This window comes from Parambassis ranga, chromosome 3 (assembly GCF_900634625.1).
Source record: "Parambassis ranga chromosome 3, fParRan2.1, whole genome shotgun sequence".
NCBI lineage: Eukaryota > Metazoa > Chordata > Actinopteri > Ambassidae > Parambassis > Parambassis ranga.
Window position 1 is genome coordinate 1,130,738 of NC_041024.1, and position 24,627 is coordinate 1,155,364.

Here is a 24,627-nt window from a genome sequence, read left to right on the forward strand (position 1 = left end):
TCATAGGTTTGAAATGGACCGGGATGTCATGGTTGTTGAAGATCCTGCGGAGTTTCTCTGATACTCCTGACACATATGGAATGGAGATGTTCTTTCTCCGCCTGGTGTTGTCCTTCTTCTTGTTGTTGGGGGGTCTTGTTTTTGTGGCTTTGATGAGTGCCCACTTCGGGTAGCCACATGTTTGCAGGGCCTTCCTGATGTGGTGTTGCTCCTTCTTCTTCCCCTCTGAGCTGGTGGGTACAGTTTGTGCTCTGTGCTGCAGGGTCCTGATGACTCCCAGTTTGTGTTCCAGTGGGTGGTGTGAATCAAACAACAGGTACTGGTCCGTGTGTGTGGGTTTCCTGTACACTTCCACATTGAGGCTCCTGTCCTCCTCAATATGTACTGTGCAGTCCAAGAAGGCCAGATTGTTGTCCTTGGTGTCCTCGCGAGTGAACTTGATGTTATTATCCACTGCGTTGATGTGTTCTGTGAACCGTTCCACTTCGTTGGTCTTGATTTTGACCCAGGTGTCATCCACATATCTAAACCAGTGGGTGGGGGTGGTTCCAGGATAGGAACTCAGGGCTCTTCTCTCCACTTCTTCCATGTAGAGGTTGGCCACAATAGGAGACACAGGTGATCCCATCGCACAGCCGTGCTTCTGTCTGTAAAAGTTCCCATTGTACTGGAAATAAGTGGTGGTCAGGCAGAGGTCCAGCAGGTCACAGATGTGGTCTGGCGTTAGGTTGGTTCTCTCCTTGAGTGTGCTGTCTTGTGTGAGGCAAGTCCTTACCATCTCTGTGGCTTCTGATGTAGGGATGCAGGTGAACAAGGAGGTGACATCAAATGAGACCATGGTGTCATCTGGGTCCATTTGGATCTTCTCCACCTTGTTCACAAAGTCCTGCGAGTTGTGGATGTGATGTGGTGTGTCACCTACCAGTGGTGTCAGGAGTTCAGCCAAGTGCTTAGCCACGTTGTATGTGACTGAGTTTGTGCTGCTGACGATGGGTCTGAGGGGGACTCCTTCCTTGTGTATCTTGGGGAGTCCATACAGGCGTGGAGTGGCTTCCCCCGGATACAGTCGAAAATAGAGCTTGCGGTTGATGATTTGGTCCTTCTCCAGTTTTTGTAGGTAGCTGACTAGTTTCTTCTTGTAGTTTCCGGTGGGGTCCCTCTTCAGTGTCTCATATGTGGCTGTGTCACTGAGGAGTTCTGTCACTTTGGCGTGGTAGTCCTGTGTGTTGAGCACCACTGTGCATCTTCCTTTGTCTGCTGATAAGATGGTGATGTCCCGGTCCTTTTGTAGTGCAATCAGGGCCTTCCTTTCATCACTGGAGAGGTTGGATGGCGGTGCTTTAGCAGTGGAGAGTGTGGCTGTGACCTTCAAGCGGAGTTGCTCAGCTTCTGTGTCTGTCAGGTTGTTGTTCTTGATGGCTGACTCTGTGGCTGTGATGAGGTCCACCACTGGAATCTGCTCTGGCGAGATGGCAAAGTTGAGTCCTTTGGCCAACACGTCTTTTTCCGGCTGGCTCAGTTGTCTGTCTGAAAGGTTCTTTACCCATTTGTCCTGGGTGTCCTGCTGTGGCAGTGAGTGGTCTTCCCTCCTCCATGTGTGAAGGTTAGCTGTATTTTTAACAGAGAAAACAGTTTTCAATTTATGGAATTTGCGTTTTTGTCGTTCCTTACCCCTGGTGTGCTGTGCCGTCTGGACTTTTTCAGTCAGTTTGATGACTTCATCCATGACTTCGCTGGGCAGGAGGGTGGCAAGCTGTGATCTTGTCTGCTCCGTGGTGACCATGAGAGTGTCTATGGTGAAGTTGATCTGTCTGATCCTTTCGTTGAGGAGTTGGTTCTGGGCTTTCTGCAGGATGGTGTCTGCTCTGTGGCCCTTGACAGTGGATCCGAGTCGTAGGCTGTTCGGGGTTAACTTTTCCTGTCTGCATCTCAGGCTGAAGCGTAGGTGGTTCCTGTAGTCTGCCAGTTTCCTAGAGGTCTTTTCATGTTCCCTCACCAATCGTAGGGTGTCCTTCCCAAAGTGATTGGCAACATGTTGATGAAGATTCTCAGTCATCCAGGTCATCATACGTAGAGAAGGTTGAAGCAAGGCGTCTGGACTTGTAGAGTTTTCTAGAAGACGTTTCGCTGCTCATCCAAGCAGAGATATATACATGATAAAATAAAGTACCAATATAGAATACTATTAGAATCAATCAAACAGTTTACATATTAACAGTTGTTGCACAGGTGAGTGGAGGGAGCAGTGCTTTATAAACTGTACATAGTGCATCAGAAACTAAATAAATAGTTTATTGTACAGTGTGGTGTGTGAGTACTGCTCCTATCAGAAGTGTTTATTATACAGTCTGACAGCAGCAGGAAGGAAAGACCTTCTGTACCTCTCCTCCACACACCGAGGGTGGAGCAGTCTGTCCCTGAAGCTGCTCTGCAGGGCTGACAGGGTGTCCTGCAGGGGGTGGGACTCAGTTCAGACTCAGGTCAGTTTTCCCAGGACCCTCCTGTCCCCCACCTCCTGCACTGCAAAATCAATGCCATGGCACAGTGTACTTACGGGAGGAGCGAAGTGAGCAGAAGAACCAGTTCCTGCCACCAAGTGTGGCCGAGTGTTGAACATTTCATTCTTTCACTGTTAGTGTGTGAATGTCACCACAAGTTTACACAACCGGCAGCATCACTGTAAACATGGCTGAGGGGCTTCATCCATCCATCGTCTATTAACCCGCTTCGTCCTGCAGTGCAGGGGGGGCCTGGATGGGTCACACAGACAAACACACCTACGGGCAGTTTAGAGTGACCAATTAACCAAGCACGTCTTTAGAATGTGGGAGGAACCGGAGCACCCGGAGAGAACCCAGGCAGGCACAGGGAGAACGTGCAACAGATAGGCCCCAGGCAGAATCGAACCAGGAACCTTCTGCACCACCCGAGGTGCTTCATATCATCACATATGTAACTGCAGGCAGGCTGAGGAGCAGTGTCACAGCTCGGAGCGGAGGCCTTCATCATCTGTGGAGCACCTGATTAATGTCTGGACAGAGGAGGAGCATGACCGTCAGAGCAGGCAGCACTCATTCATACTAGTGATTCATGTCACTGACGGTATTCGCTGTCTTCCTCGTAGTTTCCTCTCTTCCTGTTCAAAGGGAGTTTTTCCTGACTCTGTTGCTCTTGTGGGGGTTCAGGCTCTGGCTGAATAAATACACTTGAACTGACTCATCCATCGCTCTCCGGGGTCCTGCTGCAGGAGGAAAGACCTGCAGGTTTAGTCTGTGATCCGTTCAGGATCAAAGAACCCCGTGTGAACCTGTGAGTACGTGATGCTGTCAGGAGAAAAAGAGAAAGGAAAAGTCAAAGAGCTCCCTATTGTTTGCACTGTCATTAAGGACAAAGAGATGCGGTAAACACAACAACACACATCGCTTCTCAGAAGGAGGCTGTGTTATTGTTATAAATACCATTGGACTGGTGTGTGCGAGAGGCTGCACGATGGCGTCACACGGTTTCACCTCAACATAGAGAAGGATCGTACAGTAAAGCACTCATCACAGCAAGCTGCCTCCACCTGAAGCAGAGAAAAGTTCAGTGCCTGGCTCAGGGGCACATCAGCATGCAGGCAGAGGGGGGATTGAACTCCCGTCTCTGTCATGTGGGTTTTCCTCCCACATACCAAAGATGTGCTTGTGAACTAAGGTTAATGATGTTATTAACGAGCTGTAGGTGTGAGTGTGGATGGTTGTTATTCCAGAGCTGGAAGCAGTGCTGTCACACACTGACAGCACTGACCCTGCAGCACAACTGCTGCGGTAACTTAAGCTAGTTTTACACCGGCTGCGTAACTGAAGCGTAATGTAAGCACCGTGTTTTCATCGCGTCTCCACCCTCACCAGGCGGGTTTCTGAAGCGTCTCCAAAACATGGTGTATCTGTGTGTCACAAGCTCCCACAGTACTCTGACCCGATGGCTACTGTCCTCTCTGCATGTGTCAGGCTGGGTCACAGAGCAGGTTCTGGACCCTCTGTTTCCTCCATCATCACACACAGAGCGGCTCCTCACCTTCCACTCTGAGAACAGCTGCTGCTGCTCTGCCTCCTCCTTTCTGTCTGAATATAAAGCATGTGATATCATGAAAAAGCTGTTTCCCTGCTTCCAGAGTAGAAAATCGTTGCTGTGCAATAAACTTCTTGAATCCTGAAAACGAACCTCTCCTGGTACATGGCTGTGGCTGTGTTTCTCTGCCGGTTGTGATGTGAAGTCAGGCAGCGCTCAGTCTCACGGCATCTATCGGACACTCTCCGGTGCCTGACTTCCTGTCTGCTCCATCTGGTTGGTGCAAACAGCTCAAGAACCAGCGAATATCTGTTGTGGAGCAGGGTGTAGCTGCTGTTATGTTGTGCGGCTTCTGAAACTCCTTTAGTTCTCTCATTGACTAAAATGGAAGCGTCTCACGGCGGCTGTCACTGCGCTTGTGTTACGCTGCCGGTGTAAATCTGGCTTAATTTAAGGCAGCAGTTGCACTGTCAGACCAACACAATGCATGTGGTGAGAGAGAGTTCTGGGGGGGTTCAGATAGATGGGAGCAGAGAATTATGGGAATTCTGATACAGCACAAACCGCCCTGTCACACAACCTGATGGTTGTGTTTGTAGGTTTCAATTTCTTGACACCTGTGATTCATAGAATGTCAGTCGGCTGCTGGCAGCAGAAACAGAGGCTAAGTTTCATTATTGTGCCGTGCTGATGTTCACACAATGTGTTCATATACAATCTCTTAATTCTTTGTTCACATAAACCAGTCCTGCAGCTACCTCATTGTTCCGCACATTCTGTGCATGCCAGCAAGCCTTCCACAGCCAGTGGCCCCTGCACAGGTGTGTATATAAGGATGGTGCAGGTGATTCTGGAGGCAGAGGACGGTCTGCTGTATCATGATGGCGTCTTCAGCCGTGCTCCTGCTTCAGCTGCTGCTGGCCTCACTGGCGGCGGCGTCTCATAACTACGGGGGACTCACAACCTACTCCTACAAAGGAAGGAACCCCGATGGATCATACAGGGTGATTATTATTATTATTATATACAGGGTTTATCAATATTATACTGTATCAATAAACCCGACTACATCCTGTGCAACCACTCTGTTACTGATAGATAGATAAAATGAATGTTTTGTCTAAAGGTGACCTTACGAAACAAGGACACCTTTCGCGGCTGTTCTGACTCCCACTACTGGGCTTGCTACAGCGGTGACTGTGGTCACCTGAGCAGTTCAAATAGGGGCATAATTGACCTTACCCCTGCTACGGGCTACGGCTATAACAGCCCGTGGTGTGAGAGTGAGACATTTCAGACGAGGACCCTCTACTCTGACAAACCCTTCCAAATGTGGTAGGATATTTGTACTGAAATCATAACAATACTGTTTATTGGGTATAATTGGGTATAATTAGAGTGTATGGATATTTAAAGAGTTTTTTTACTATCAGGGCATACAGCTGCTGCTGGGTCAGCTCACGGAACGGAATGTCTAACTGGAATCTGGAAACTCTTGTGGATTTAGGGAACCGCTCTGACACCAAGGCGCCCAACAGATCTCCAGACATCGCCATCCTGCCTTTGATGAGGTCAGCTGCCTGCTTCTAAAGTCAGAGAACACACAGCAAATGGTCTTCTGTGTTTTTTATGAGTTATGTTCTGTTTAGATATATTAGACAGAGTCTCGTTAAATTAAAGTCAGAATTATAAGATTAAAAAAAACTAAAAAATGTTCACGTTGTGTTGATTTCAGAGTTCCTGCTAACTGCCCTCGGACGTACAACCTGATGGCCGTTGACCCTGATGGAGACAAAGTCCGATGCAGATATGGAAACATGCCAGGTCTTGAGTGCAGCACCTGCGACCAGCCTTCTGGTTTCCACCTGGATCAGGTTGGCCGAACAGCTGATTTCTTCATGGTGCTTTCACAAACACACAATGCTCCGCCTGACCCATGCTACATGTTGTCATTGTCAGGACACGTGCACGTTACAGTACCAGTCTGCCAGCGCCCACAGCTACGTTTTTGGATTTGAGATGGTGGTGGAGGACTTCCCACAAGGACACATCCGTCTCACCTACTCAGATGGAACCCAGTCCTACAGAGCTCCACCCACTGCCAGGAGAAAGAGACAAGCCACCACCACCTATCCAACCACAGCTGCACCCACAACCTCATGGTGGTGGTGGAGCACAACCACAACTGCACCCACAACCACAGATGCATCTACAACCCCATGGTGGTGGTGGAGCACAACTACACCCCCAACCACAGCTGCACCCACAACCTCATGGTGGTGGTGGACCACTACCACAGATGCACCCACAACCACAGATACACCCACAACCCCATGGTGGTGGTGGACCACAACCACAGATGCACCCACAACCACAGATACACCCACAACCCCATGGTGGTGGTGGACCACACCTGCACCTACAACCTCATGGTGGTGGTGGAGCACACCTGCACCTACAACCACAGCTGCACCTACAACCCCATGGTGGTGGTGGAGCACACCTGCAACTTCAACCACAGCTGCACCTACAGTCCCATGGTGGTGGTGGAGCACAGCTGCACCTACAACCACAGCTGCACCTACAGTCCCATGGTGGTGGTACTCCACTACCACCAGTGTGGCCCACACCACTGCACCCCTCAGCAAACTTCCGATGCAGTTCTCTGTACTCGGTAAGTGTCACTCATCGGTCTCTTACAGGATTTTTGATGTGGTCTGATGCCACTAACCTTCATACGAGTTGCAGCATCTTTGGCACCACGCAGCCTAATATAGGAAGGATCAGTCAATCTGCCCAGAAGAGCTCAAACAGACGTCTACAAACATGCACTTTATTTGTTGTTGTAACATTAAGTATGATTGTGGTAAAGATGTCTTGAAGTCCAGACACTTAAAGCGGGTCAGTTTGCTGGTTGCAATTCACTCGGTGGCCACAGGTGTCGCTTTTGAGAAGAGCTTTTGGATCACAAGTTAAATATTTAAATATTAGTAAATATTTAGTTGAGTGGGGCCTTTTTTCCAAATTGTTTTTTTCTTTTATCGATATGGTTTAGGAATGATTTTTTTTAATTGCAGTTTAAATTTTAAATGTGTGTGTTCTCTGACTCCAGTGGACTCGCCTGCTCCTTCATGTCAGGAGGGACTCTACATTCCACAGTTTGTGCAGCCAACACCTGAGAATGGAGCTCGCATCTATGCAGAGGTCGACAAAGAGATGGAGATCAGGGTCAGAGCAGTAGCACAGAATGCAACGTAGGTGACACGAAGCTCCATCACTGAGCAGCAAAACACTCACAGAGACGTTCAGTGATGACAAGGTAAAATGTTCCTGTTCCGTTTTCAGAATACAAGATATGATGATGAGCGGGCCGCTGAATATCAGCAAGCACCGGACCACGCACAATGAGTTTGTCATCCGATGGACACCTCAGCAAGACGACCTGGGAGACCAGTTCCCAGTGTGCTTTGCTGTTGAAGCTGTGGTATGGTAAGTCCTTAATGCATCTTCACAGTGAGCAACATTTCACTGTTTTTATGATGAAGAATGTTTCTTCACTAATTACTCTCAGTTAAAGTGCTCCTTAATGTTTCAGGTCTCAGGTCTTTCAGTCCAACATGAGGTGTGTCCTGGTGGACACCACAAAGCCTCGAGGTGAGTCATAAACCGTCACACTGACCATGCTTTGGATACATTTCATTAGAAACATCTTAATATCGGTGTGTGTACTTCTTTTTCCAGTTAGGGCTAATGTGATCTGCGGTGAGTCCTCCATGCGAGTAGAAGTTGCGAAATCGGAGTTCTCTGGCATCCACGAGAATCATCTGCGCCTCAGTGACCCCACCAACACCATCTGCAGCCTGCAGACACACTCCAACAGCACCCATGTCATCGCTGTGGTCCCCCTCAATGCCTGTGGCACTCAGATCGAGGTAACCACAGGTTGTGTGTGTGTGTGTGCGCTCTGAGCATCACCACCACTGAACACATAATATTTCACTCTACAGGAAGACGAGGACAGCCTCATTTTCAAGAATGAAATCACCACGTTTGATGACACCAGAGATCTGATCACACGGAAACACCTGCTGGAGGTGCAGTTTGACTGTCAGTACCCCAAAAAGGGAAATGTGACACTGGGCTTCACGGCGCACAGGAAGAGCGTCACAGTGTGGGAGAAAGGCCTCGGCACCTTCACCTACCAGTTTGAGTTCTACCCCACCGAGCAGTTCCAGACCATGATCAATCCCAGGGCGTACCCTCTGGAGTATGAGGTCGGGCAGAGAATCTACATGGAGATAGAGGCCACGTCGTCCCTCAACAACACCGAGATGTTTGTGGAGTCCTGCAGAGCTGCACCGTATGACAACCCCAACTACCGGCCCACATACTCCATCATTGAGAATGGGTAGGGAGTGCAGCATGCACCTGTGGCAATGAAATATCTCAGGCTTAATGGCAGCCTTGGTGAAGCATTAAAATGTCCCCTGTCTTCTTGTTTCGCTCTGATCAGCTGCAACGTGGACCCGACAGTTCAGATCCATTCTCCCAGGCACAACAAACACTTTCAGTTCAGCATGGAGGCCTTCAAGTTCATTGGCATGTTTGATCAGGTGAGTCATCATTTGTCAATAATCTTACATTTAGCCCGGAGTAGAATTCTTTTCTTTAAATGTTGTAAGATGAATTAGATAAGATGCATTTATGCACTGGCAGCAGAGCAGAACAGCAGGCACCCCTTGGGATGGATTGACAGGTGTCCACCAGAGGGAGCTCCACGTGTGATATGACAACAGTCTGTCCTGTCTTGTTCAGGTGTACATCAGCTGCTCAGTCGTCATGTGTGAAAGTGGGAACCCCAACACCCGGTGCGCAAGGGGGTGCATGAACTCCACCAGCAACCACGTACGAAAGAGAGACGCTGTCATCGAGACCGGCTCGCACTTTGTCTCCCAGGGTCCCCTGCGCTTGAAGAGGTCTGCAGACAGCAGCGGAGGCGCAAGTATGGGAGCAGTCAGCGTAGCCGCCTGGTCTGAGTCTGAGCCGAACCCTGGACTGACACGTGTTTCTCTTTGTTTTCAGTGATCAACCTGAACCTGAACATGGCCTTCATCGCTGGATGTCTGCTTGCGGCCATCGGAATGATCTGTGGAGTGGCTGTGTACAAAGCCAAGATGTCACGAGTGCAATACAAGCCTCTGCCTACATGGGAAACCTAGAACAGCAGTGTGTGCAGCAGATCATTCCATTTATATATGGATCTGTTTTTACAAAGATCAGCCTGCACTGCAGCTGCTGCCTGACTGTTCCTGGTCAGGCTTCTTCTATTTTAATGAAAAAAATGATAGAATACAGTATGATTGGTAGATGGTTGATAAATCCAGGCATAATCAATATAATCAGCTTGAAAATATTGCCTTAAATCAGTCACCATATATATTTTTATAGATCAGGTTTTTACATGTATGTGTGCCTTTTCATTCTCTCTACACACTTTTTTATTTCTATGAATAAAAATATATAAAAATGTCTCTTTACTGTTGCATATTATTAAGATTAAGATTATCTTTATTAGTCCCACAATGGGGAAATCGCATTTTTGTAACAGCAGATACAGACAGCAAGGGATAAGATAGGAAAGATATATACATGATAAAATAAAGTACCAATATAGAATACTATTAGAATCAATCAAACTGTACATAGTGCATCAGAAACTAAATAAATAGTTTATTGTACAGTGTGGTGTGTGAGTACTGCTCCTATCAGAAGTGTTTATTATACAGTCTGACAGCAGCAGGAAGGAAAGACCTTCTGTACCTCTCCTCCACACACCGAGGGTGGAGCAGTCTGTCCCTGAAGCTGCTCTGCAGGGCTGACAGGGGGTCCTGCAGGGGGTGGGACTCATTGTCCAGCATGGAGGTCAGTTTTGTCAGGACCCTCCTGTCCCCCACCTCCTGCACTGAGTCCAGAGAGCGGCCCAGGACAGAGCTGGACCTCCTGATGACTCTGTCCAGCTTCTTCCTGTCCCTCTCAGTGACGCTGCTGTTCCAGCAGACCACACCGTACAGGATGACTGATGCCACCACAGAGTCATAGAAGGTCTTCAGGAGTGCCCCTTTCACTCCAAAAGGCCGCAAGTCTCTCCTCAGCGGGTAGAGCCTGCTCTGGCTCTTCCTGTACAGTGCGGCTTAGTCATCATTATGTCACACTGTGTGACTTAATGTTATTTTTTGACGAATTTACATGCAACCATAAAAGTAAGTAGGAAAGGTTCATTCAGCATTGAGAGTGGAGGCTGCGCTGCGCTGCTGCACCAGAAGATGGCGCCACTGCTCTCTGGGAGGCGTTTGCTTCTCATCCCTGAAAGTAGGTCACTCAGAGAAACGGTCAAATTATCGTGTACATTTTATATATATGTATATATAAATTTAAAAACCCCACTCATTAACCAGCACTTTAATATAAGATAAGAATATAAGGCTTCTTCTGTTTCCTGTTTTCAGTCGCTTTCTGATTTATGGTTTTATTTTGTAGGATGTAACACAAATATTCACAGTAACAGTGAACGTGTAGAATATTTTTTAGTGTGTTGTTATTGTTTTTTTTGCATTCAGTGGTAAATAATAATCTGCATGGTTTACAGTAATGATGTGGTTTGTGGTTTGTAGTTTTAGGTGCGGACTGCTCTGTGTCCGGTGTAAAACACTCCTGCCTCAGTCATACCCTCAGTCCCGGAGCGGGATCTGCGCCGGGCCGCAGCTTTTCCTCTTCCTCCTGTTGCCAGCCGGGGAAGCGCTCTCTCTTCCCGTGGACTACCAGGCTAATGAAAAGTGCTAGCGACACAGAGCCCACCATTGGCTGTCCTGACCGCCGAGGCTGGCAGGCAGTGGCGACAGGGAAGGACCGCAGCGACCGACCGACGGACCTTTTATTTTTTTTTTTTGGTGGAAATACGGAGACGACGCCAGAAACTCGGACGGAAAACGAAGGGAATCAAAGTTTTAATTCGTGGTTTGGACTTTCCAAACGGGATTTAAACGCTGCTAACGTTCCATGTTAGCTGGAAGTTTTCGAGTGGAGCCGTGATGTGGTGACGCGACGGCACCGAGCCGACGGGGAGCTAACGTTAGCTGCGGCGCTAACGCTACTTGATAGATGAATACTTTTAGTTCTAGAGACATAATTCAGGGTTTTAAAGACTCCTTTTATTTTAGATAATGTATAACGAATGTCTATAAGCGACTTTTTTATCATGTTGTGTACTTTTATATGAAGTATAGCTCACCCTTAAGTGACTATCTGACGTTATTTTAGCTAAGTTAGTATATGAAACCAGCAACCGTTAGCTACCTAGCTGGCTAGTAGCTAAGCTAGCTGTCGACTTCAAACTGACTTCAAGCCAAAGAATTCTGCTTCAAATTAGCTCTCGCTAGCAAAAAGCTAGTACTGTTTCCACGTCACCAAACTGTCCCACTGCACGCCTGTCCGTGGCTGAACTTTTATTTTCTGAGGATGGCCATTTGTTTTGACGTGTAAAGAAGTCCAGATATGCAATCATCGAGCCACCAGCTTACTTAGTGCTAGCTTGCTAACGCTGCGTTAGCCGGCCAAACTTGGAATCCTGCTCCTTTGCTCACTTTACGTGGGTTTCGCTCCGAGGCCTTCAGGAAGTCGTCGTCCCCCCTTTTTTCGCTGCCTTAATGCATCCCAGGTTCTGAATGGAATTTCTAGGTTCTGACTGACTCTGGACCTTTCGTGGAGCTTGGTAAGACTTGAACCTACATTTGGAGCACCTGGACTTTGCAGGCGTGTGTTCCATCAGAAGATAAGAACCTGGAATAACTTTATTATTCAAAGGTGAGCTAAGAACCCGTCCGGGCTGCTTCAGAGGTCTGTTATCAGGTGTTCTGACTCCATCACAGTGGAGAACACTGATTCTGGTTAATCCCTCTTTATTCTTTATTCTATGAACTTTACAAAGCTGCCACCTGATGCCTGCTGTGATGTAAATGTTCATTATTTTATTAGCCCCCAACTGTGTTCAAAAGGTTTTCAAGTGTCCTGCTTCCAGAACTCGGTATGTACCTTCACTTTTTTCCACCACGTATGGGATGTCTGGATGTGACACTGGACTCACCATCTGTCACCACCTCTCCTGGATGCTGAACGACCCTCCCCCTCATAAACATTGTTGAGCCTGAGTGGTCTGACCTCGATATGAAGCGCTGGTTTTGTAATGTTGTGCCTCCTATAGTAGATTTCTTATTCCATCAACAGGCTGTGTTAATCATCTGGAACCTTGTGAGTACAGATAATTAATGAATGATGCCAGTTCTGACCCGGTCTGGTTGAATTGGCATGTATCAGGCATGGTGCAGCTCCTGGACACAGCCTGACAGGAGATGCAGCTGAGCGAACACAGTGGCTTCTTAAAGCAAATAGCTTTTGGCATGTCAGGCGTTGCAAAGAATCAGATGAAGGGAGGGATAGCCCTGGCTACCACTGAGTTCCAGTTTGTAAGTTGTTGTTCCTTGTAGGTATGTTAAATCCTGTTCACATGATTCTTGGCTTTTTGTCTAGCAGGCTGTCTACAGGCCCTAAGCCCCTCGCTGTGTGGAGTGTGGCTCTAATTCCTCAGACCTTCTTTCCCAGCTGTTGTTGTAGATGCAGCATTACGCAGTGAACCCAAGATAACATGTGATTGATCAGCGCCTCTCTGTTCGTCTCTGATCATTGCCCGGTGTGGGTTGAAATGGACCGCTGGCTTTAGGCGAGCATGGCCCAGTGGTAGTTAGCCATTAGTAACAATCAGTAAGTAGGCTCAGCTGATTTGGATCTGTTGTTTCTTTCTGCTCAGTCAAGGAGCTGTGGTAACGCTGTGTTGTGTGGGAAGTATTTAACCACTCTTGTGGTACACAAGATGTTTTGTTGTGTGTCCCTGCACCTTAAATCGTACATTTCAGAGTATCTCCCATCACACGTTGGCTCAGTTTTCACTGGAATATAAAGTTCTACGTCTCCATGAGAACTGCACCATGTTGGATAAACAGAGAACTTTGTTGTTGCTGTTTAATACAATTGGAAAGATATATATTGACTTGATTTTACAAAAATGTGAACAAACTGAAACCAGTGTGTTTCTTTCCAGCTGCACATAAGTGTTATTAACAGCAGACGATAATGGGAGCTGTTCCGACAGCTTCTGCAAACCAGCAGTAGAAGGCCTGCAGGTCATCAAATACTCACTGGATTTGTCATGTGGCAGCCAGTTATGGTTTCCATGTTGTTCCAAGGAGAATTGTTTGTCCTTTTACATGTGTTGAGCTTATGGCAGCTGGACCTGTTGAGTTTCTTGAAAATGTTTCAGTTGATGACTGATAAAGCTGCTCGGAGGAGCAGCAAAACGTTTTCAAGAAACTACACGTCCAGTTGCCTTGCTTCCAGCTCTTGAATTTGTGTTCTGATGTGTGGATAAGAGAGTAATGTTTGTTTTGATTAAACCCTTATACTGCCACTTGACCACATTAAGTGCAAGTTAAGTTATCTTTTTATTGCTCTCGGGGCATTGAAAGGTTTTGTGAAGGGCATCGGTTCAACTTCTCAATCTATTTTCTTTGTCGTCTTCCTTCCTTTATAATGTGTCTCATGCCTTTCTTTTCAGATGATGTGCGAGGTGATGCCCACCATCAGCGAGGCCGAAGGCCCCAGCGGGGGAGGCGGCAGCGGCCGCCGGGGCTCTGGCTCCCCACTGCAGTCTGATTCAGAGGGTCACTTTGAGTCCTTAATGGTGTCAATGCTGGAGGAGAGGGATCGTCTTCTGGAGACACTGAGAGAGACTCAGGAGAATTTGGGCTTGACACAGGGAAAACTGCATGAAGTCAGCCATGAAAGGGACTCGCTACAGAGACAGCTAAACACTGCATTACCACAGGTAAGGGACAGAAATGTAGTTCTACACTTTGAGTGGCACCCCTCTTAGACGTGTCTTTGCAGAACTGCAAGCTGAAGTGTCAGTTCCAGTATTTGACTAACAGGTCTTTCGCCAGAGTCTGTGGCGGCTGTGGGAATGTTATGGCTGTTGGTCTGCAAAGTGGAGTGAGGTGTGAAATTCTGCTCATAATGGCATGCCCAGAAGCCATTTTATTGGAAAGAATGAAATGATTAGCCTCTTAAAACTACTTAAAATAGAACATAAATATACTTTGTCAATTAACTAGGAACACTTGCTGTGTTTATTTATATATATAATACTATATATATAGTATTATATTATTATACTGTCAGTTTGTACATGGTTAATATGTATGAAGCTTTTTACAGTCATTAGTGCATGGTAGCCGCGTTTCGCTTTCTGCTGTTCACATAATATAATAAGGAGGACAGTGTGATCCCACCTGTGTCCATCTGCGCGCCGGCCTCTGTTGTATTAATGACTCGGGTTTCTGCTCTGCATGGTCTTATATTTAAAACAAAGGGTTCAGGTTTCCAGCGTTTAATGATGCATAAGAGAACAGAAGGAAGCTAATCACTGAAGCGTTGTGGCAGGTTTGGTTAAACATGCATCCAATGTATATAATACCAGCATGCTGCTGGTTCTCTGGCTGGTCTCAGTGTATGTTAAATATGGGGCAAAGTAAAGATAAAATGGATGACACACCACAGGGCAAACAGCAGAGAGTCTGTAGGTCATGAGGGTCCGCTGTATTTACAAAGCACAGCTGATAAAAGTGATCTCGGCTTTCCTGGAACATCAGACTGTAAGAACGGAGGTTTATCACACCTGTGGGGTTTGAAGGCTTTTCTCCGTGATGTATAGCCAGGAAGAAAACGTCCATAGTCAAAACATCCAAACATTGTGCCAGGACTCCGACACCTGGCCGCCAGCGCCGAGGTGCAGCAGAGGAGCACAATGCACTGTTGCAACACGTTTGCCCTCCTCAGGTAGTTTCAGCCAGGCACATTTCTTCAGTCATGATTTTGATCAAATCTGTGAAGTCTGGTAAGTGATGTTAAAGTCATGGTAACTTTGTGCTAACACACTCCTGAGGATTTGGAATCTTTGTCGACTCTGCTTCCTGTTCTTTGGATGCTCTGTTGTTACTTTCAGCACATGTTGTAAGTAACATGATTTTTGGCACTACTTCATCTTATCAGTTCTTTACTGATTAAATTAAATTATGGAGCCTCGGCGGCTCTTTGTAGCTCCTTTCTTCCTCTGTAAACCCTTTCCTGGAACAACGGCACAGAAGTTTTGCTTTTTACATCAATGTAGTGCAAAAATAAAACTTAGAAAATGACCATTCCCTCATTCGTTACATTTTTTTCTCCAGATGGATAACGACACATGTTTGTGTTTGGATCTCTGTTGTTTGGGGTGGGACTCATCGTCAGGGTAGATAAAAAATGTGCTTAAAATATGTCAGCTATGACTTGAACCTCTGTGTCCAAAATCCACTGTGGCCGCAGTGCTCTGTTTAGTCAGCCACCTTGGGCTTCTCTCTGGAGGTAAAACCCTTCTTTAACTGTCAGTGCAGTGACTCAGACCGCTGTCTGTCATTCTCTGAACCTTGTCGACGTCTCCGTGGAGTTTTGTAGCTCACAGACAGTGAATGCAGGATTTACTCTGGGTGAAAAGCTGAAGATATTAAAGCTGTAATCCTGTTGACAGAGGACACCTCACAGTGGTCTTCTACTGCATTGTTTTAAGCTTTGTGTGATGCGTATATGAATATTGTAGATGAAATAAAATCACAGACATGTCAAATTTGTTTTTAACCAGGACACAAAATCTTTCATGAAAACACCTGGTTTTGTTTTAGAATTTAAAGTATCTGTGATAAATGACTAAAAACCTGCTGAGGTCATATGTTTGTGTGTCTGTATGTGTGCATGCTTCTGGTGTGATGCTGTCAGCTGATCATCTGGCTCTCTGCCTGGGATTTGTGTCTGGAATGCAAGAAAATTCAGCTGTTAAAAAAGTGGAAGCTCTTTAATTCAGTGTTCTTACACCATGTTTTGTTTTCTCTGTAGTTTGGTTTATTTTCTAATTCAAAGTCATTGGGGTTGTTTATTCACTGCTGTTGTTGTGGCTGTTTGTCTTGTACTTTGTCACTTGGTTGGGGGAACATTTTAGGCTCAAGTTATTCTGCGTTTGTTTGGTCATCAGAGTTGGTCAAAGATGGCGTGTTCCATTTCCACTGACATCTAAGCTGCCTGCCTTCTTGTTCTCCTGTTCTCCTCCTCTGCTGAAGGGAACTCCTCGGCCAGGGATTCATATCTGAGTGATTCAGTCATTTACAGATTTAATTGTTGTTACATGCCTCGTGGCCTCAGCAGGACTCGGATTGGTGCCATGATGAACCACTGCACTGGGGAAGGTCTCCAGGCTGAGTCAGTAGGTGGAGGGAGGTGTAGTTCTCTCTGTTGTCCCCCCCCCACTCCTGGTGAGAGTACCCTTTGGCTGGAATGCACAAACATTCCAGGCCAGATTGCTCACACGTCAACAGCTCCTTCCAGCCCCAGCGGTGCCGTGTAGGACGGTGTATATGAGTCCTTCTTATCAGCATGTGTTCTGTCTCAGGGGTAGCTCATTGACACCAGCTCTAGTTTGTGCATGAATGCGTTTGTTTCATTGTCTAATTTTAAGACCCACATGTGTAGAATTAGTTTCTGTACTTCTGTGTCAGCCGAGCCTTGTAATAGGTTTGCTTGAAGTGGGCATCGCTGGTTGTGGGTTTGTCTGCTGTCAGTAAATTCCCAGCTGTCTAATAAACACCGCCTGAAGGATGGCAGTAAAAGTAGCTGTAAAAAAAAAAAACAGAAGAAAGTGGCGGTGCTGGTGGTAGTAGCTGCATGCTTGGTGGGCGCAATATGTGCACTTGTTCACATCAGAAGAACTCACTTTAATAAGCAAGAACACACACTACATGTTTATTGCTAAATTTACAAAAGCCAATTAAGTCACTTCCCTAACTCGTCTGTTTGTAGAACAAAACCACAAAACCTTCATGTTTGTAGCAGCGCTCCATCATCCGTCTTGCTTATCTGTTTGTGCTGTCATGTCAGATGTGATGGTGATATTAGGACGCAGTTACACAAACTAGGGACGTCTCGAATGGCATGTTTTGGAACACATGTCTCGAATGCTGTTGAAAAAAATGTTTATTGATAACGGGGTCATAGCACTGCCCCTAAAAGAAACCCCGGGACCTCTACCCTTACATACCGATGGGCTGATGAAATCTGATCCAATGAAGGCCGGTGATGGCTGATGACCCACTCTGTGGCAGCTCATCTGGGTCAAGGCTTCTTCTGTCTGTTGTGGTCTCACTGACTTCACAGAGCACTGTGTGACACACACACACTCTCTACCACTTAGCACTCATTGCTAGCATCCAGTGAGAACTAATTTCTGAACCCTGAGAAAAGTACAGTGTCGGATATGTTTTGTAAACACTTTTAGAACGTCCTATGAAATGTCTTTTTACTCATTGTAAGCTATTTTTTTTCAAAAGGGGCTGTGAATTCATAAATAACGTGTTTGAGGGTCTGTCAGAAGATAAAACGGCAACAAAGATTATCATCGGGCTTGGACTGTTGCTCTTCATGTTATGTCATATACAAATAAATGACTGAATGTAATTCGACAGGTTCTTGTTAGTGATATTCTGCGTAGTCTGAAGGAGCCCAATTGACCGTAGTGACCGAATTCTGTATTCTGGTCAGTGGCACAATGGCATGAATTGAGAGTAAGCTGTGGTAAAACAGAGAGACAAAGGCTGACTTGTTCCACACAGTGACATGAAAGTGACAGAGTGCAAGTGGTGCCTTTTGCCAACTGTGAGCTGAATTGGGAGTTTAAAAGGAAGCAGACAAAAGACAGGGAGTGAAGGCCATGCTTCTCTATTTAGTGTGGTCCAAAGGCCAGCTGCTTTCTAATGTCTGTTTCCTCAATAAGTCTTACTATAAAGCTGGTGTCGTTGGACGAGTTGGACGATGTGGAAGAAGTTCTTCTGATTTTTGATCTGATCTTTTACTATCAGTATTTCTGTGGGACACTGGGAGTAAAGTGTCTTCACACCAGCCACACCTGGGGCTCTGACTTGGAACTGTCTTTGTTGTTAGGTTATATTCCTCATGTATCGCAGAGATGTGTGTTTTGGTCCGGCTGCTCGAACCTGTGTGCCCCCTTTGAATACATGTTGTGACGCTCACACTGGTTTGACCTGTCTTTGAGTAAACATGCTTTAACACAGGCGGCAACGCCATTCTTGTCAGACTTTAAATCCACAATACTCCTAAGCAACACAACCATTAGCACATGCAGTGTTGGGAAGAAAAAGTATTTAATTACAGATTACATGCCCTAAAATGTAATCTGTATTTTATTCCCCTGCTGCCTACAAAAAGGACAGTATAATATATTCAATAAAAAGTAGCTCACTGCGTTCACATCAGCGTTATTCTGTTTAGAGAAACGGAACGTAATGATGTCAACATAATATATTTTAACCAAAGCTCATTTTATACACATGAAACACTGTTTAATATGTGACATGAGTCTGTCGCCGGCAGCATGCAGCTCTCTGTCCAGGTTTACCTGCAGCCCTGCATAAAGCTATGTATGCTAATTCATTTAATAATGGTAGTTTAGGTCCTCACATCTTGACAAATATCCGTTCGTACACTGTGTTGTTTCATACAGTAATTAATGCATGGCTTATTCATTATAATCCCCTACACAGATTATAATGTCTGATGGTGTCACTAGCTGTTTTTGGGCTGTTATCGTATGGCATGAAAACATTCCTGCTGCAGAGAAGGTATCTCTGCCATTAGAGGGTTCAGAGGTTCTCTGAAGAAAAGACATGCAGCGTACAAAAAACAAAAACAAAGCCAGCCAACCCAAGGAAAGCAGAAACAGAAAGGAGTCCTCAGTCCAAACGCTGAGTTTTAGGATCATAAAGGAAGTTCACTAATGACTTCCAGGTCTGCCTGACATAGAAGATTTAGATTATCTCCACTAACATTTATCTATTATGCATATTTTTACAGTGTATAAACCTTACGTAGACTCTTCATGCTACAGTGATCGTTCAGCTTCTTTACATTAACTCCTTTTCTGTTGCGTTTACCTTTGGACAGCGGGCCACGCAGCTCTGAATAAGAGCCATTGTGGTGTCTAATTAGTTTTTGATGGTGCGTCCTCCTCCAGGAGAACAGATGCCCTCTGCCCAGTGTCAGATTTCAACACACGCTGTAAGCTTTTAAGAGGGACTAAAGTCATTAGGTAGTAGGAAGGCCAATTGGTTCCGATCTCCCTTCCAAATACCCTGCTGTGTTCATGGTATAGAAGAAAGAGCGAGGAGGAGCTTATTTTGTGTGGACATTTAATGTTTCCATTTAATTATAACATAGTAAATTACTCAACAGAATGTCTCTAGCTTGAGTCTGTAGTTTCAAGAATCCTGCCGTAATGAGGACATAACAGAGGGCAGTCTTCCTGCTCCCCTTCCTGTCTGCTGCACTGAATGTAAGATATGAGCTGGTTCTAGGTGGTATGAAGCCCTACATCTGGACAAAGCTGTAAATCTATTGTGCTACAATAGAAGCATTGTATTGATGATTCCCTGTGACTACATGACGCAAACTGGAATATTTTCTTGGAGATGCAGTAAATGAAACGTCATCCGTGCCATTTCTGTTTCTTCACATTCGGTGGAAATCTTCATTTAATTATAAAACAGAAATTAGTCTCAGTCACACTGACACACAAGGTGGGAGTACAGCGTGCCATCCACCCGGCACAGTTATCCCTGAAGAGCTTTTGTGTGTTTTGGTACACTGTTCCTTTAATAGGCTGGCACACATATTCGTGTACCCCCCCTCTCTAATCCCATCCCCTGTTGTACGGCTTACAGAGCAGCTCAGTCCACTTCTAACCAGCATGTCACTCATCCACACTAACTGAGCCCTTCTGCAGGGGGACGTGTGATCAGGCCTGAATGCCCATGGCTGCATGATTCAATCATCACGTGTTGGTCTTCGGCTGTTTTCTGTGCATCTGCCATTCAAGGTTTCTATGTTGTGCATGTGCCCAGTTTGTTATGTGGGTGGGGGTGTCTTTGGGTTTGTTTTGATGTATCACACAAAGGTTTGATAGCCTCTTATCATGCTTGTGTTCCTGGACTGAACCAAGTACCAAACTTTTTTTTTTTACCAAATATGAATTTCATATAAATGAGGAATTCCGTGTTAAGGGAAAGAAGGTGGATAGATAGATGGAGAAATCTTGAAATTGCTGTGTAACTGAACCTCAGCATCTGCTCTGGAATGTAGGAAGTAAGCCGCTCTGTAATTACCCCTGGGCCTGCCTCTCTCGCTCTCTCATTGGCCAGCAGAGATTGGAGCCCTTTGCTTCAGCCATTAGCAAACACCCTCTTACTCCTTTTAGTCATGCAGAATCTGTGCCAAGCGCTGGAAAGGCTCAGAGGCTGGAGTGAAGGGAAGGGAGAATAGTTGTGGTAGTGACTGAAAAGAACGATCAGTTCCAGCCCTCTATCCCCCCACCCCCCCAACCTCCTACCCTCACAAACGTAGCAAGATGGCCTCACACTACTCAGGGTGCTCATGCTGCAGGGCACAAAATCAGGATGGCACATTCTTTAAGGTCCAACCATGCATGTAATCCCTAAAAGCAGAGAGTGTGTGCGCATGTGTTTGAAGAAGACTTGGGAAAGACATGAGTAATGTTCCTAAAGCAGCGTAATGTATTCGACTGTTCGACTCGTCAGGCTCTTTAATATCAAACCTTTATACCACGTTCACACTGGGGAAAAAATGTGGCTTAAGCGGATCAAATGTGGCTCAGGTGTGAACGCAAATGTGGCGAGCGAATCTGGCTAGGGACATGCTACTTCCAGTTAGCGATGTGCTACTTCCGGTTCACGGGGCGCGACACGGGACAAAAAAACGCATGACGCATGCACACACGCGGTAAACGGACTCTGTATATTACGAGGCGCCACCTAGTGGTTTGGAGGACAGCAAACATGCTGGATGAAGCAGGTTTGAGTGCGGACACAAGTGTGTGCTAGCCAGATTTGAAAATAGGTCTGAACGCATCCAGCTCAAAGGCTGTCTGGGCTCAATCCTACTCTAGCTGGAATGACTTTATAGTCCTGATGGTGTTGTGTCATCTTTATGCTTTTTAAGGCAAGTTTTTGGCTGCTCTGCAGGCTTTCTGCAGCTGATGTCAGAATAGAGTTAAAAAATTTAGGGGTTGCGACAATATGTCGAGTTTCCATTTTCCCAGTAGTGATAATACCGGTGGTTGGTTGCTGTCTCTGGCTCCATTGTTTTTCATTGTTTTTCAGGTGTTTCAGAACATGTGTGTAGTGTTGAATTAAAATTGTTTTCACACTTGGTCAAAGTTTCAAGTCCACCACCATCTTTTCCCCCCTGAAGCACTGCCTGCAGAAAAACAGCTCGGTAAGTGGTGGTTTCATTTTTCTGTATTTGTCCATTTCTATTCTAGGAGTTTGCTGCACTAACAAAGGAGGTGAATGTGTGCCGGGAGCAGCTTCTGGAGAAAGAAGAGGAGATTGCAGAATTGAAGGCTGAGAGAAACAACACACGGGTGAGTGCCACTGCACAACACACATTACACGCAATCCAACGACGATGGGGAACATTTGGTTAGCCTGCACAGTCACCTGGACATACCTGTGAGAGTCCTGTGTGTTTGTGTTTGGAGAGGCGATGGTTGTCATAACACAAGATGGCAAATCTGCTTATGTCTGAAGCTTTGTCACAACCCACGGCATGGCAGACTAATCATCAGCATTTCCACACAGATAATGAAGCTCAGCATAGATAGGTGTTTGTGCTGTTTCCGTGCTGCTGCATGCTGTGTGTGTGTTTGGTCACTTTGCAGAAAACACTTCCACAGACTTGAGTTGACAAGTTTGGGCCAACAGTGTTCTAACGTGTTAACGGGGTCTACTTTGTGTGCAGCTCCTGTTGGAGCACTTGGAGTGCCTGGTGTCTCGCCACGAGCGTAGTCTGAGGATGACGGTGGTGAAGAGGCAGGCTCAGTCTCCAGCAGGCGTCTCAAGCGAAGTGGAAGTTCTCAAAGCCCTCAAGTCACTTTTTGAACACCACAAAGCCCTTGATGAGAAGGTACAAGTCTGACTCTGTGTTGTGTGTTTTCAGAGAATGAGTTATGGAGTTCAATGTGGGTATATTTATGTTTTTCTCTCTTTTAAGGTCAGGGAGCGACTACGTGTTGCTTTGGAAAGATGCAGTGCATTAGAGGAGCAGCTCACCATCTCACACAAAGAAGTAAGCAAACACAACAGGGACACACCAACACAGTGCTGCATTTCACCAAAATGGGAATTAGGGCTGACAGGACACTTTGAGTACCCCGGTGAAGACGGAACCCTGATCTGTGCAGATGAGGTTACATAAAGCTGAGCCAACTGTCTTTTAACTGCTCAGCTACCTTCTTATCAAGGCGCTGCATTTGGTTGGATGGTCACAGCTGCTGATGCTTCATGTTGTTTCGTTCTTTTTCTTCTGCTTGTTCTCAGCTGCTGTTGCTTCTTTGGCTACGTTTGCTTCTTCTTGTACTTTTTCTGGCGTTTCTTCTGGTTCTTCTTCTTATTTAAGTTAATCATTTTGTTATCGACTTCATCTAGAATAACTGTGTCATATAAAATGTTTATTGTTTAATCTTTCGTTTATATTTTAATGGTTAACAGTGGATGTGAGAAAAGGAGATTTATGAAGGCAAAGGGAGGGAGACTTGAGTCCTCCATGTATATTGAATAGGATTAAGATTGACTAAGGGCCCAAAGGATCTCAGGGAGGTGTCCTAGATTCTCTCTCTGCTCTGTGCTACAGCAGTTCATGCTGCAGTCGCCTTTTGTTCCTGGGAATCAGCCTGGGACCACACACACACACACACACACACACACACATAAAATCAACCACTTGCTATTCAGTGGTTTTTATTAGGAAGTTTACCTCCTGAGGCAAGGAGCTTTATAGTGTTTTTGTTATTTGTATGTATGTTTTTAACCTGAATAGTTGTGAATTGCTATCTCTGCCTCTTTCTGTGTCTCCATAAAATATGTGCACATATACACTCACAGTGCTTTAGCTTTGAAATGGGAAAAAAACGCACCACAAAGATCAAAATGACGCAAACAACAGCTCGTGGTTCATCAAGAAGCTCATGAATGACTCCACACGGTGCTAACAGACAGGTGTTCTCTTTAGCTGGCTTACCTCAGGGAGCAGAGCAGTCAGAAGAGAGGGCTGGCAGATGGAACCAGCGAGGTCAACCACAACTCTGAAAGCACACCAAGCACCAATGGCAAGGTGAGGTTATTCAACAGCATATGTTCAATGTGTGGGTGTGAAGCCCGAGTCAAGTGTCCGCACAGAGCAACCGTCCAGGGAATGAAATGAAAGCCTTTTATAATTACTTAAGAACTCTTACAATATCATTTATACTTCTGTAGCTCAGAATGAGGAGTTAAAGGTGGAAGTAAAGATTAATGTTCGGAGGATCAATCATTTACAACTGTCTTTCTGAACTGCTGTTCAGATTTTATTTCAAGGGTCTCTTTACATTTGGAAGAAGATGATATTTTCAGTCACTAAAACACATCTGTTATTGTGCTCTCAGCGTTCCTCAGACGGGTCACTGAGTCAGGAGGAGGAGTGTGGCTCTAGGTTCGGAAAGGTGGGTGAGCTCCAGGAGGTCGTGGACCGTCAGACGGCTGATTTGGGCCAGATGAAGGAGCGCATGGCTGCCATGGCGTCGCGTGTCAACGAGCTGGAGGAGGACCTGGACACAGCCCGAAAAGACCTCATCAAGTCCGAAGACATGAATACACGGCTACAGAGAGACCTCAGAGAGGTAGAGAGGGCAGGGTCTGTGTGATAGATGAGATGAAACACGTCTTGATTCATCAGGCTCGTGGTGCTTATGCCATGCTTATAAAGCGCCCTCTCATTTGAAGATGTTCAGCCAGACACGGGCACTAACTAAAGGTTATTTCTGTGTATAGTCGATGGCTCAAAAAGAAGACATGGAGGAGAGGATCACCACCCTGGAGAAACGCTACCTGGCAGCTCAGCGGGAGGCAACCTCCGTCCATGACCTTAACGACAAATTAGAGAATGAAGTGGCCAATAAGGAGTCCCTCTACAGACAGGTACGTCCCATATTAGTTTCTAAGTTGCTGTAATTTCTCTGAGCCCCGACTGCATCCATCCACATGGTGCAATAATGTTACTTAGAGGCATGCGTTGGTTTCGGTGTTTGCGTCTCTCTGCCGGCAGGAATTGCCTGCAGTTCTCTGGCAGTTCTCCGACTCCTGCTAATGAATTCTTGCTGTATTCACACACTGAGTGCCGCAGCAGGCCCTGAATGGGAAGCCTGGAAGACACTGGCTCATTTCTTTACATGTATTTGCTGGAGATGGAGATGTCTTTCTCCTCTTTTCTTATGGGTTTTGTCTGTCTTTGTATCAGTTTGAATGCTCTCTTCCTCACTTCCTG

General features: G+C 46.0%; 2 protein-coding genes across 12 annotated transcripts in view; both read left to right on the forward strand.

Moving 5' to 3' along the window:
• Positions 1-4,904: 4,904 nt before the first annotated feature.
• LOC114432953 (uncharacterized) lies at positions 4,905-9,581 on the forward strand. Its single transcript, XM_028401091.1, has 13 exons — positions 4,905-5,054; positions 5,177-5,385; positions 5,484-5,621; positions 5,786-5,924; positions 6,010-6,724; positions 7,163-7,304; positions 7,396-7,539; positions 7,646-7,704; positions 7,792-7,982; positions 8,058-8,458; positions 8,564-8,663; positions 8,866-9,052; positions 9,133-9,581. The coding sequence occupies exons 1-13, from the start codon at positions 4,929-4,931 to the stop codon at positions 9,267-9,269; spliced, it is 2,688 nt and encodes an 895-aa protein (XP_028256892.1). The 5' UTR covers positions 4,905-4,928; the 3' UTR covers positions 9,270-9,581.
• Positions 9,582-10,755: 1,174 nt separating this feature from the next.
• Positions 10,756-24,627, forward strand: part of ppfia1 (PTPRF interacting protein alpha 1) — a 30,389-nt gene continuing 16,517 nt past the window's right edge. For 6 of the 11 annotated variants that reach the window (XM_028402827.1, XM_028402825.1, XM_028402830.1 and 3 more), the window contains exons 1-8: positions 10,757-11,910; positions 13,715-13,984; positions 21,590-21,691; positions 22,069-22,233; positions 22,321-22,395; positions 23,338-23,439; positions 23,750-23,983; positions 24,135-24,281. In XM_028402827.1, the coding sequence (XP_028258628.1) occupies positions 13,715-13,984; positions 21,590-21,691; positions 22,069-22,233; positions 22,321-22,395; positions 23,338-23,439; positions 23,750-23,983; positions 24,135-24,281 (1,095 nt within the window). In that variant the 5' untranslated portion in view covers positions 10,757-11,910. Of the gene's footprint in view, positions 11,911-13,714; positions 13,985-21,589; positions 21,692-22,068; positions 22,234-22,320; positions 22,396-23,337; positions 23,440-23,749; positions 23,984-24,134; positions 24,282-24,627 lie in introns of all 11 variants that reach the window. The other 5 variants (XM_028402834.1, XM_028402826.1, XM_028402833.1 and 2 more) reach the window with 3 other exon arrangements.